This window comes from Globicephala melas, chromosome 3, assembly GCF_963455315.2.
Source record: "Globicephala melas chromosome 3, mGloMel1.2, whole genome shotgun sequence".
NCBI classification, from domain to species: Eukaryota; Metazoa; Chordata; class Mammalia; order Artiodactyla; family Delphinidae; genus Globicephala; species Globicephala melas.
Genome location: NC_083316.1, coordinates 117,585,146 through 117,599,069, shown reverse-complemented (window position 1 = coordinate 117,599,069; position 13,924 = coordinate 117,585,146). Strand labels below are relative to the sequence as shown.

Genomic DNA, 13,924 nt, shown 5'->3' with positions numbered 1-13,924 from the left:
AATGCATTTGTCTGTAATCAACAGAAAACATGACTACAGTTGTTTAATCACATAGGGGTTTATTTATAAAGTGCAACATAAAGCCTGGGAGAAGGTAGCACAGAGGTGTTGCAGCAGCTTGACAATGTTGTAAGAAATTCAAGGGCTTTCCACCTTATCATACTTAGTATATAACCTTTGTTCTATGGTATTCATCTCATGGTTGCAAGTTGGCTGCTTCAACTCAAGGCTTACTCATCAGTACCCATGCCAGTTAAGAAAAAGGAAAATGGGCAAAGTCCTAAGGAACATGCCACCTCAGATTACCCCTTTCAAAAATATTTCCCTTAATCCCAATTCCCAATTATACTTTTACATCAGTAGCAATAACAAAGTTATATGACACTCCTACCTGCAAGAGATTATGGGAATATGAATATTTTGGACTAGAGTAGGGGAAGGAAAAGAAAAATGGGCTTGGAAATGGCTTTGTTGGTAGCCATTTGTATTCATGTCTTATAGCTGCTGTAACAAATTACCATAAACTTAGTGGCTTAACAACACAAAATTATCTTACTGTTCTGGAGGTCAGAAGTTAAACTGGGCTAAAGTTAAGGTAGAACTATATTCCTTTCTGGAGTCTTTAAGGGAGAATACATTTTCTTGCCTTTTCTAGCTTCTAGAGACTGTCTGCATTCCCTTATTTTTGGCTCCCTTCTATCTTCAAACTCAGTAATGGCTGGTTCAGTCTTTTTCACAGAACATCACTCTGATACTGACTTTTCTGTTTCCCACTTCCACTTCTTATTAAAGGCTCTTGTGACTACACTGGACCCATTTGGATAACCTAGGGTAATCTCCTTATAAGGTTAGCTGATTATCAACCTTAATTCTATCTGCAACTTTAATTCCCCTTTGCCACATAACATAAGATATTCACAGGTTCCAGAGATTAGGACATAGATACTTTGTGGGGCCATTATTCTCCCTACCACAGTCCACCCTCTTGTCCTCAAAGATTCACATCCATCCCACATAAAAAATATATTTAAGGTCCTCAAAGATCACATCTCATTATAGTATCATCTCAATGTGTATGCCTAGTACAAATATTGTACACCTGTGACATCATTGGCTTTCTCTCCAGAACACACTTTCCTAATTTTAGCATCTTCTACAATCTGAATAGGCTGAGCATTTCTCAAATCATCATATTCTGGTTCCTTTTTGCTTAACAGTCCTTCCCTCAATCTATTTCATTCTTCTCACATTTTACTATAAGCAGCAAGAAGAAACCATGCTGTACTTTCAACCCATGCCTCCTCAGCCCAAATCTCCTCAGCTAAATATCCAAGTTCATTGCTTACAAGTCCTTTTCCTCCCACATTTCCACGCAGGACACAATTCAGCTAAGTTTTCAGCCACTATGTAGCAAGGATTCTATTTCCTCCAGTTTCCAATAACATTTTCCTCATTTCTTTCTGAGCCCCCATCAGCAGTGACTTTAAACTTTTTTTAAAAAAAATTATTTATTTTTGGCTGTGTTGGGTCTTTGTTGCTGTGCATGGGCTTTCTCTAGTTACGGCGAGCAGGGACTACACTTCGTTGCGGTGCACAGAGTGCGTGGGCTTCTTGCTGCGGTGGCTTCTCTTGTTGCAGAGCACGGGCTCTAGGCACCCAGGCTTCAGTAGTTGTGGCTCGAGGGCTCTAGAGCGCAGGCTCAGTAGTTGTGGCACACGGGCTTAGTTGCCCCACGGCATGTGGGATCTTTCTGGACCAGGGCTCGAACCCCTGTCCGCTGCATTGGCAGGCTGAGTCTTAACCACTGTGCACCAGGGAACATCCATATTACTACCAAGTCTCCTAAGGTTTTGATTTAGGTAATCTATAAGGCAATATATGTTTTCTCCACCATACTCCTTACTTCCCTCTGAGTCTTCGCTAGCAGAGTTATTAACATCTGTATTTCAACTAACAGTCTGTCCAAAGCAATCTAGGCTTTTTCCATCACGTGCTTCAAAATTCTTCCAGCCTATGCCTGCCGCTCAATTCCAAAGCAATTTCCATATTTTTAGTTATTTGTTACAGCAGCACTCCACTGCCAGGTACCAACATCTGTATCAGTCAGGGTTCAACCAGAGAAACAGAACCAGCAGGAGATATATATTAAGAGATTTATTGCAAGGAAGTGACTTACTTGGTTGGGTGAGCTGGCTAGGCAAGTCCAAAATCTGTAGAGCAGGCAATTAGAAAGAGCAGGCTGGAAGTCTGGGGCATGAGAAGCTGCTGCCCACAGTCAGCCTTTCTTCATCTCAGGGAAGACTCAGCTCTGCTCTAAGGCCTTTCAACTGACTGAATCAGGCCCATCCAGATCATCTAGGATATTCTCCCTATTTTAAGACTAACTGATTAGCAACCTTAATTCCTCTGAACCTTAATTTCCTTTTGCAATACAACACAGAATATTCACAGGTTCCAGGGATTAGGATGTGGATGTCTTTAGGGGCCATTACTCTGCCAACCACACCATTCTATAGTATCCACTTATGAGGCTCCTGGAGATAGAGGAGTCCTGACAACAGAGCTGATTATTTCTTCATATCATTCAACTCCCTCACCAACATATCCTTTACTAAGCTTTCTTTGGTTAAGTAATATTAATTCTACAATGCATTTTCTTTCAAATTCCCTATTAACCAGAACAATGTCGTCATCCAAAGGCAAGCAGATATTGGAATGCTGTGTCATCAAAAGCTCCTCTAGGCCCAGAATTTGGAGCTCACTTGAGAATTCATCTACAATAGCAAGGGACAATTGCAGGCAATGCATTACTTGGTCACGTCTAAAGAACTCCTTAAACATAGTCAACCTGGTATCAGTAAACTCTTTAACAGGATCACAACTTCAGTTAGATATAAGGAAGAATTTACAAGTATTTTCAACATTAATTTAGATGAGAAAGAATAGATGATAAATATATACTTGCATGAGATAACATATGCAATGTTTCAGAGTAAAAGTCCAATGATTACAAGTGTGATTTTTGAAATAAATAGCATGAAATTATACATATTGCTGCCTATTGGTAAAACAAAAATCCAAACAGAGCTTGGAAGAAATTGGACATAAGTAAATATAAATTGATTCCACTCCAAACAGAAGACGGGTTATAGACAAGTCTAACTGTGTAAATAATAAAAACTTAAAAAACTTCCAGTAATTAAAAAATGAAGTATGATAAAAAGGGATCAGACATTTTTATGTAGTGCCATATAGTGAGAAATGTACTTTTAAACTTAGAATTACTTTTATTCTGAGAGGCTAACTTTCATATTATCATTTAGAAATAAATACTAAAAGTTTAATCAGAAATATGAAATTTCCTGATATAAAATTTTTACTAACAATAATTGTAAAAATAATTATACGACAAACAGGCCAACAAAACAATGAGTAGTATTACTAAGAAAAAACAGAAAAGAAGACAGACAAGTAGCATTAAAGATTACTACTAGGTTAAAAAAGGGAAAGGTGTAGGAGACAAAACTAATGTTTGCATTGGGGAAGTTTTAGATACCTAACTATTCTGGAAGGTTGAACTTCTTTCTGACTTCCTCCCAAGGTCCGATTCCAGAATATTGGGGAAGACAGGCTTCAAGAATTTGAACTCATTACTCCCAGAGCCTCCCGTCAGACACACCTCGTACTGGTAGCTCTGGGACAGGGTCCCCGTGCCGCTGACGTCCACCAGGTGGCCCGGAAAGTGGCCCTCGGGCACCGAGCAGCGACCCACCGAGGCCGTCCCGCCCCTCCTGCACAGCCGCGCCGCGACGAACACCAGCACCGAGAAGACGAAGAGCGACGACACCGACGCCAAGGCCACCACCAGGTAGACGGTGAGCGGGGCGGCCGGGGCCGCGTCCGCCGCTTCCGCTTCCGGGGCCGGCAGGTAGGGCTGCGAGAAGCCGTCCACCAGCAGCACGTGCAGCGTGACGCTGGCCGAGAGCGGCGGCTCGCCGTTGTCCTTGACCAGCACCAGCAGCCTGTGCTTGGCCGCGTCGCGCTCGCTCAGCAGCCGGGCCGTGCGCACCTCGCCGTTGTGCGCCCACACGCCGAACAGGCCGGGCTCCGTGGCCTTGAGCAGCTGGTACGACAGCCAGGCGTTCTGGCCCGAGTCGCCGTCCACCGCCACCACCTTGGTCACCAGGTAGCCCGCCTCGGCCGCCCTGGGCACCAGCTCGGTGCAGGGCGCCGAGGCGTTCTGCAGCGGGTACAGCACGAAGGGCGCGTTGTCGTTGTCGTCCGCCACGAGCACGCGCACCAGCGCCTGGCTGCTGAGCGCGGGCGAGCCGCGGTCGGCGGCGCCCACGCGGAACTCGAACGCCCGCAGGGCCTCGTAGTCCAGGGACCTCAGGGCGAACAGGTGGCCGTTGTCCGGGTTGATGGACACCAGGGAGGCCAGGGGCACGTGCGCGTCGAGGGGCGGCAGCAGCGAGTAGGTGACCTGGGCGTTGGCGCCCGCGTCTCTGTCTGTGGCGCGGACGCTGCCGATGTGCAGGGCGGGACTGTTGTTCTCGCGGACGGACAGGGTGTAGGAGGTCTGGTTGAAGGCGGGGGCGTTGTCGTTGACGTCGGACACCAGCACGGTTATGTTGTGCTCGGTTTTCAGTCTCGGTGTCCCCATATCTGTGACGGTGATAGTGATATTATATTGGGCTTTACTCTCTCTGTCCAGCGCCCCATTTGTTACTAGGGTGTAGAAGTTCTCTGCAGATGGTTTCAGGAGGAAGGGGAGATCATCCTGGATGGAGCAAGTCATCCTTCCGTTGTCCCCTGAGTCTCGGTCTCGAATCCTAAACAGGGCCACTTCTGTCTCGGGGGAATTTTCAGGAATGGGGTTGGTAAGTGATGAAATAGTTAGTTCTGGGGAGTTATCATTAACATCCATCACCTCAATGGAGACAGAGCATTTTCCAGAAAGTCCCCCACCATCAGACGCATCTATATACAGCTCATATGAGGATATTGTCTCAAAATCTAGTTTTTTAATTAGTCGAACGTCTCCTGAAATGCTGCTTAGCTCAAAAGTTGTGCTTATCTCTTGAGAACTATCAAAAAGGGAATATGATATCTCTCCGTTTGTTCCGGTGTCCAAATCCCTAGCTGAGACCTGGACAACTAGGGTGCCTACAGGGCTGTTCTCTGGGACCTGCACCTGGTAGTGCGTCTGTGCAAACTCAGGGGCGTTGTCATTAACGTCCAAGACCAAGATTCGGACCTGGGCGGTGCCAGACCTGGGCGGAGAGCCGCCATCCAGCGCTGTGAGGGTTAATCTGAGCTCGGCCTGCTCTTCGCGATCCAGCTCTTTGTCCAGCACCAGCTCTGGGTATTTCCTGCCGTCCCCCCAGTTGCGGGTGGAAACATGGAAGTAAGAGTTGTGACTGATATTGTAGTTTTGTATGTTGTTGTTGCCCACGTCCAAATCCTGGGCTGTTTTCAGAGGAAACACGGTCCCAGGAGGGCTAGTCTCTAGGATTTTCAGCGTCATTTCTCTTTCAGGAAACTCAGGAGAATGATCGTTTATGTCTCTCACCAGTAGCTCAGCTCGAAATACTCCCAGTGGTTTTTTCAGTAACACTTGGAAATGCATTACACATGGATCTGTGGGGCCGCACATCTCTTCCCGGTCCAGTTTCTCACTTAATATCAACTCCCCAGTCTGTAGATCAAGCTGCAGCCAGGGTTCGTTGTCCTCGGAGACCACCCGGGCTTCTCGCGCAGCTAGCTCCTCCACTCCCAGCCCCAGGTCCTTAGCAAGATTGGCCACAAAGGAGCCGCTCTCAGTTTCCTCCATCACGAAATAGCGACGGGATTCCCAGCCTGCCAGAGCCACTCCCAGCAAGAGAAAGAGAATCAGGACTTGCCTTTGTTTAGGAAAGCGCTCCCCTCCGGCCTCCATCTTTACTCCCACAAACGCCTTTCCAGGAACAGGGGCCAGCTCTATCTTAGGTAGCAATGGGACTGAGACAGTGGTGAATCTCCCAGTGGGTAACCTGTCCAGAAATGTCGGCGAGCAGCATTCTCTGGAGTTTTTGGTGCTGAGCTTTGCTTACAGGATTTTTTCTTCCGCTGGAGATCTGAGGTAGAGTTCGTAGCATTTCCTGGGCTTTTTTTTTTTTTTTTTTTTTTTGACGTCTTAGCCTGCAGCGCCATCATGCGTTATTTTCGAAAAGAATTGCTGCAATTGCATTCTCTTGGTATATAATAATCTAGATGGCTATTGGGAGTTTGGAAATGGTTTGGGGGAGATGATGTAATCAGAAAACCATGCAATTATAACTATTCATTCCTTCATTCAAAGGAGTGTGACTGATATCTATGTACTGGGCTCTGAAATACATCAGTAAGCAATCCAGACATTGTCCCTATCTTCTAGAACCTGTCGTCTGGGTGGGGTATTCTGAGGAGAACTGAAAGAAGACTTAAAAGTGATCAGTCATCTTGTAAAAATAACAATATATACCTATGTGATTTCTTAAAGTTCTCTCAGCAAAAAGTTTGAATTCCTCTACATTTCCTTTCAAATTCTAGGCACCCTATGTGCCAGAATTGTGGTTTCCATTGGTTGAATCACATCAAGGAAAAAGCTATTAGTTCATTCCAATTTATAATACCCTTTCTATATAAGGTCAGAGATTTTATGATTTTATGAAACTTTCAAACTGTGGAAAAATGCATATGAGGGCACTTCCCGTATCTCCTCCTGCTTTTTCTCCCTAGCATTGGTCACCATCTTATACAGCATATATGTACACATTTAATTGTTTCTTTTCTGTGTCACCCTTGAGTTTAAGAACTTTGTTTTGTTCACTTCTACATCCATCAACATCTACAATAGTTCCTGGCACCTAGTAGATACTCAACAAATATCTGTTAAATAGATCAATGAATAAATTAATTTTACAATTCTGATAGATGGATTCTCCTCCTAATGTAGAAGCCCCCTGTTTTGCTAACATCCTAGTTCATTGTATGAGCTAAATAAACAAGACAGCATGTTCTCAAGTGACTTTTTTTCTATGCTCCTTTGAATAGTAACTTGAAATAATTCAAAATGATCTAAAATTTTTTTTCACTGAATGACAAAATACCCTGGTTCCCCTAAGCAAAGGAATATATTTTAAAAAAGAAAGAACATAATAACAAGGCTATAATGAGCCTACAAATAAGGCATACATCTCTTAGACCACATTTTTACATTATCAGTGTTATTTTGCAGTAAAGCTATTATGACACTAATGATATTCAAAAACTCTTATATAATAGAATTTGCTAAGAATTTCTAATTTCTATTAAACACTCCAAAGACTGTACAGTTTGGATATATCCATCAATTCTTCTCAAAATTGTATATTCTAACAAACGCTTGTTCTTGTCCCTTACAGACTACTAATATTCCACAACCTTTTGATCCTAAATATTACATTAATATGAAAACCACAGTTTTTAACATCTCAAATTAATAGTAAGGTCCAATCCATGCAAGCATATCTAAAAGTGCTTTTGATAAGAGAACAAATCCACTTAGCTATCTTATTTAGAGGGAAATTTATTTAAAAATTTCATATTTATTTCCAAAAGCTCAAGAGAGAAAGTACATTTGGGAGCAACTGGAAAATCCACAATGAGGCATCTCCTTCCTTTTTGTCTCTAAGTAGATTGGCTTTCTGTGCTTCTTTCATGTATTTAGCCAACATGGTATCACTTTCTTGCTAAGTGTCTAACAGAGATACTATAACCAGTTTCTAAAGTCATTTTTTTAAGCATAGATAATGAGATTGGGTCAGTTTGGATCAGTAATGTCTACCACCTTGTCTTGTTGTTTGAAATCACAGAGGGAGATGGGTCATATAAAATAAACATGGCTGCAACAGTACATTTTTACTGAAGAGAGAAGTTTCCAGAAAAAGATGGGGTGGGCTAGACAGACACCACAAAAGGAATCTATTATTTAAATATCCTAAAATAACCTAATAATCTTTCAATACTACTCATATATTATATACTGCAGGTTGATAAAAAAAGAGAAAACACCTTTAAGTATAGGATAAATTGTAGTCTTTTCCATTTAATACTACTGTGAAACAAAAACATGCCGTTTTTTCAGATATTTCTCCATTTAAAAGTTTAAGACAAGGAGGCATAATATCAGATTAAACAGAAGATTTACTAATAATTCATTATATTTGTATCATGCTCATCTCCTAAGTAACCACAACATCAAAAATTTAGAAAAAGTTTCTGGACAACAATCAGAGAATGGGTTTGGGGTCACCTTCAAATCAATAGTGCTTGATGATGAAAAACTGAAAAACTAACAAATATTCATGACTTTTCAGTAATGAAGTAAAATTGAAAGTTCTTTGTTTCCATCAAAATAGAAATAATAGAGTAAGTATGAGTATATTCTCAAATAAAATTTCTAATCTCCTTAACTAGCAAAATGAAATCAGAAAAAAAAATCAATAAATTCTTTATGGCCCAAAAGGCTAATGGAAACGGTATATTTAGAGAAAACTAACTTTCATCCCGAATGCTCTGAAAAACCAAAAAATTCCTAATTGAATCCAAAACGATTTATAAAGTTTGAGTTTTCCTCTACATCATTTACAGACTCTTGGTGATTGGAGGCAACAGACTTCAGAAAGTTGAACTCGCTGGTCCCAGAGCCCCCCTTCAGACACACCTCGTACTGGTAGCTCTGGGACAGGGTCCCCGTGCCGCTGACGTCCACCAGGTGGCCCGGAAAGTGGCCCTCGGGCACCGAGCAGCGACCCACCGAGGCTCCCCCGCCCCTCCTGCACAGCCGCACCGAGACGAACACCAGCACCGAGAAGACGAAGAGCGACGACACCGACGCCAAGGCCACCACCAGGTAGACGGTGAGAGGGGCGGCCGAGGCCGCGTCCGCCGCTTCCGCTTCCGGGGCCGGCAGGTAGGGCTGCGAGAAGCCGTCCACCAGCAGCACGTGCAGCGTGACGCTGGCCGAGAGCGGCGGCTCGCCGTTATCCTTGACCAGCACCAGCAGCCTGTGCTTGGCCGCGTCGCGCTCGCTCAGCAGCCGGGCCGTGCGCACCTCGCCGTTGTGCGCCCACACGCCGAACAGCCCGGGCTCCGTGGCCTTGAGCAGCTGGTACGACAGCCAGGCGTTCTGGCCCGAGTCGCCGTCCACCGCCACCACCTTGGTCACCAGGTAGCCCGCCTCGGCCGCCCTGGGCACCAGCTCGGTGAAGGGCGCCGAGGCGTTCTGCAGCGGGTACAGCACGAAGGGCGCGTTGTCGTTGTCGTCCGCCACGAGCACGCGCACCAGCGCCTGGCTGCTGAGCGCGGGCGAACCGCGGTCGGCGGCGCCCACGCGGAACTCGAACGCCCGCAGGGCCTCGTAGTCCAGGGACCTCAGGGCGAACAGGTGGCCGTTGTCTGGGTTGATGGACACCAGGGAGGCCAGGGGCACGTGCGCGTCGAGGGGCGGCAGCAGCGAGTAGGTGACCTGGGCGTTGGCGCCCGCGTCTCTGTCTGTGGCGCGGACGCTGCCGATGTGCAGGCCGGGACTGTTGTTCTCGCGGACGGACAGGGTGTAGGAGGTCTGGGTGAAGGCGGGGGCGTTGTCGTTGACGTCGGACACCAGCACGGTTATGTTGTGCTCGGTTTTCAGCCTGGGGGTTCCCATGTCAGTGACGGTGATGGCGATGTTGTACTCGGCTCTTTTCTCTCTGTCTAGAGGGCTCTCTGTTAGCAGGGTGTAGAAATTTTTGAAGGTAGGCTTCAAGAGAAAGGGGAGATTGTCCTGAATTGAGCAAACCATCCTCCCGTTGTCCCCAGAGTCTTGGTCTCGTAGGCTAAAAACAGCGACTACCATGTCAGGTGACGAATTTTCCGGTATGGGGCTGGTAAGAGATGTTATGACTATTTCTGGTGGGTTGTCATTCACATCTACAACACTAACTAAAATTGCTGATTTTCCTGAAAGGCTCCCACCGTCAATGGCCTGAATATTTATTGTATAAGACTTAATTAACTCGAAATCCAGAAGTGCTTTTAAACGGACTTCGCCAGAAATGGGATGGATTTCAAATGTTTTCCGTATGTCTCTGGAGACGTGGGAAAATGAATAAGATAGTTCTCCATTTAGTCCTGCATCTAAATCTGTAGCAGACACCTTGACGACCAAGGAGTCCAGAGGGCTGTTTTCTGGTACCAAAACCTCATAGACAGACCTCTCAAACTCTGGGGCATTGTCATTGATATCTGAGACCAACACACGCACCAGTGCAGTTGCAGACCTGGGCGGAGACCCACCATCCAGGGCTGTTAGTGTTAATCTAAGTTCAGGCTCCTTTTCTCGATCCAGAGGTTGGTCCAGCAACAGCTCTGCGTATTTTCTACCCTCCTCACTGTCTTGCAGTTTAAGGTGGAAATGAGGATTGGGGCTTAATGTGTAGTTTTGAACAGCATTCTTTCCTACATCCAAGTCCTGAGCGCTATCCATTTGGAATGAGGTTCCTGGAGTAGTACTTTCTAAGATTTTCAGAAGTATATGTTTGTCTAGAAACGTGGGAGTGTGATCATTTATGTCTTTGACCCTAAGCTCAGCTCGAAAAAATTGCAAAGGATTTTCTAATAATATCTGGAAATTTAATATGCATGGCTCGGTGAGATCGCAAAGCGCCTCCCGGTCCAGTTTCTCATTTAAGATCAAGTTGCCAGTCTGCCGATCCAATTGCATGTATGGTTTATAGTCATCAAAGATGACTCTGGCCCCCCGCGCAGCCAGGTCTTCCACGCCCAAACCTATGTCTTTCACCACGTTGCCTATAAAAGAGCCGACCTCCATTTCCTCTGCCACAGAATAGCGCCAGGTCTCTGAACACACCAAAGACCCTCCCAGGAAAACAAAGAAAAGCAGCGCTTGCCTTATCTGCTGAGGGCTTCTTTCTCCCGGCTCCATGGCTCCCTGGCTCCCTAGCCGAACGTCTTTCCGCGGAAATATTTCAATTCAGTCTCAAACTGCTCCTCTCAGCTATTAGCCTGGACCATTGAGAATCTATAGACTTGCAATTCGGTAACGAGGGCGTTGTTGGCTCCCTAGCTTTCTCTTGAAAGCCTCTTTTTATCACCACTGCTTCTCTGGAGCTCTCAGTTCCAGTGGTTCACGGTAACCAGAGCATCTGATGGTACAAAAATTTCCCCATCTTATCCTGCAGCGCCACCACGCGACTCTGCGGAGTCTCAGGTTTTAAACAAAGCCAAATAAGTTTGAGACAAAATATTAGTTTATCTTGCGTGTTTGTTGATGACTCTGAATTATACTTTCTCCTATATTCCTATTTTCTTTTCTCAGTTTTGTTCTTGTGATGCTGTTACTATTCAGTCTTTAACACAATAAACCACAATCTCTAGAGCTGTGGTGGCTATAAAAAGCATATTTAAGATATAGTCCCAGCCTCAAATAAGATATGCTATCTCTGTGAAGACAACACAACTAAACAACTAAAACAACTAAAAATAGTTAAGAGGACCTTTTTATGTAATTGACTTAGTGAGCAAGAGGTTCCCAGGAAAATTGGAAATGGGAACCAAAGATCTTAGTCTTCTTTAGATATCAGCAAATATGCTTTGAAAAGACAATAAAGATAATGTCATGTATTTAAAACTGAACTGGTATGTACAAATAATTGTTTTGGGGAGGCTGGACATTTCAGGCTGAGTAAATGGTACTGTTTATTTAGGGATACTCCATAAGTGTAGTCGAAAGTAAGTGCTCAACAGTAGTGAATAATGTAAGACATGTCCAGTTTCTGTCGACATTTTTAAAAAGTTGAACAAACTAGAACCCAGTTTAGTTGTGGAACTGAATTCTGTTTTGTAGACCCAGAACTTCCAGAGACATAATTCTAAATATATTATCATCCATTCATTAATTTTTTCAGCAGATATTTATTGAGCATACACTTTGTGTTAGGGATAGAGTGGTAAACAGACAGACATAGTTTCTGTCCTGAAAGATAGAGGCAGAAAAGTGGTCACACATTTAAAATAGAGCATAATGAATGCCATGATAGCAAAAGTTCATGCTAATATAAGAGCATAGACGAGGGTCATCTAACCAGGATTTGAAGTAGAGGAAAGACTTTTCCGGAAAAAGTTAATTCTAATTTGATACATGAAAAACGAGTTTGAGTAATCCAAACAAAAATTGGGTGTGGGGTAAAATTTCCAGCAAACTAAAAACATGATTGTGCAAATCCAAAAATGAAAGAAGTATTTTGGAAGAACTGAAATAGGATCAGTATGGCTGAGCCATAGAGTAAGAGGAGAGAAATGGTGAGAGCTGAGATTGGAAAGATCAACAAGTATTTTGTAAGCCATGCCAAGTCATTTGGAATCTACATTAATAGAAATGCAAGATTATTAAAGTGTTTTAAATAGAAAAGTGACATGACCGTGTTCTTATCTTTCAAGAAGATCATCCTGTTTCAGAGTTGAAGATAAATCACAGAGGAGTTGAGACTAGAGGCAAGGGATGGATTAGAAGTTGTTCCATTAATACAGGTAAGAGATAATATTGCTGTCACCTAGAAATGCAGTTATAGAGTTGTATTAGAATGATAAAGATAAAATATACAGGATATGGTGATTAGACACAGAGTAGAATAGGAAGGAGTAAAAGTCAATGTACTTTTTTTCAGGCTTAGGGAACTGGGAGAGTGTTAGCGCTATTAACTGGTAGAGTAAACACAGGAAGAGGAGAAAAGAGGAACATGTTTAGAGCTGGAGAAGACGTTTAGTTTTGAGGAATAGAAAGTTTTAACTTAAAACATGTTGAGATTGAGGTGTCCATAGAGTATCCATATAAACTGTTAACATAAATGATCTTACATTATATAAATTAAGTTGAGGAAAGAGGTTTGGGCTGCAGAGACAAATGTGGGATTTATTGGTATGAGTGGTGATTGAAGCCCTTTGAGAAAGAATGTAAGTTGTAGATTAAGAGAAGTACGTTTGAATTTGTGATTTCAGAGGTGCAGCTCTAAAAGACTACCATCTTCAGAAATTGGCCATGGTCATATAGATCTACTAGACTAAGGTAAAATTAGATGTCACTAGGGATGAAGAAGGCTAGAAACAGAGTAGGTCAAACTCCTGGACTCAGAACTGTGGCAAGGGAGGGACAGAGTAAAACTATAAAGTTATATTTGAAAAATAGCTTTATACCACTTCTTTCCCATGATCTTAATTAATTTAAAACCAACTGACATCCAGTTGATTTGATTCTCTCATTTGGTGACTCATATGCAGAGACTATTTAGGCAGGAAGGTTTACTGATTTCTTTCAGCACTTGGAAGGTATCTTTCTTTTAGTTTCCATTAATACTGTTGAGAAATTGTCAACATGGAACATAGCTTTCAGTCTGTCATGTGTTTAAAGATTAAGTGTCTTTTTCCTATGACTTTTCTTTTGAAATTTGTCTTGTCTTTCTGAAATTTCACAATGATGTTTCCAGGTATGGTTATCTTTCATTTATCCTGTTAGGTTTACTTGGGTCTATTGAATCTGTGCATTAAGGTTTTCATCAATTCTGGACAATTCCCGGCCATTATTCTTTCTCATCTCTCCTGAAATTCTGGTTAAATATATGTTAAACTTTTTTACTCTGTTCTGCATTTCTAACCACATCCTCCATATTTTCCACCTTATTAACCCTCTGAGCTATATGTGGGATAAGTTATAGTCTGACCTATCTTTCGCTCCACAAATTCTTTATTTCACTGCATCTAGTTTTCTATTAAACCTTTTATTCAGTTTAAAATTTTGATTATCATATTTTTCAGTTCTAGGAGCTCTATTTGGTTCTTTCCTAATCTTTCACATTTTATTGTTTCT

General features: G+C 43.2%; 2 protein-coding genes across 2 annotated transcripts in view; both read right to left on the bottom strand.

Annotated features, from left to right (window-relative positions):
* The window catches only part of PCDHB15 (protocadherin beta 15), a 28,475-nt gene extending 22,335 nt beyond the window's left edge, over positions 1-6,140 (bottom strand). The window contains exon 1 of the mRNA XM_060296334.1: positions 3,680-6,140. Within this exon, the coding sequence (XP_060152317.1) occupies positions 3,680-5,938 (2,259 nt within the window). The 5' untranslated portion in view covers positions 5,939-6,140. The remainder of the gene's footprint in view (positions 1-3,679) is intronic.
* An 846-nt stretch (positions 6,141-6,986) lies between these two features.
* LOC115850597 (protocadherin beta-18-like) lies at positions 6,987-11,193 on the bottom strand. The gene has a single exon (XM_030852296.2). It carries the CDS (start codon positions 10,985-10,987, stop codon positions 8,597-8,599), a length of 2,391 nt encoding a protein of 796 aa, XP_030708156.2. The 5' UTR covers positions 10,988-11,193; the 3' UTR covers positions 6,987-8,596.
* Between the last annotated feature and the right edge of the window lie 2,731 nt (positions 11,194-13,924).

Excerpts from the sequence above, each read along its gene's own strand:
- LOC115850597 (XM_030852296.2), bottom strand. The coding sequence starts at position 10,987 with ATGGAGCCGGGAGAAAGAAGCCCTCAGCAGATAAGGCAAGCGCTGCTT.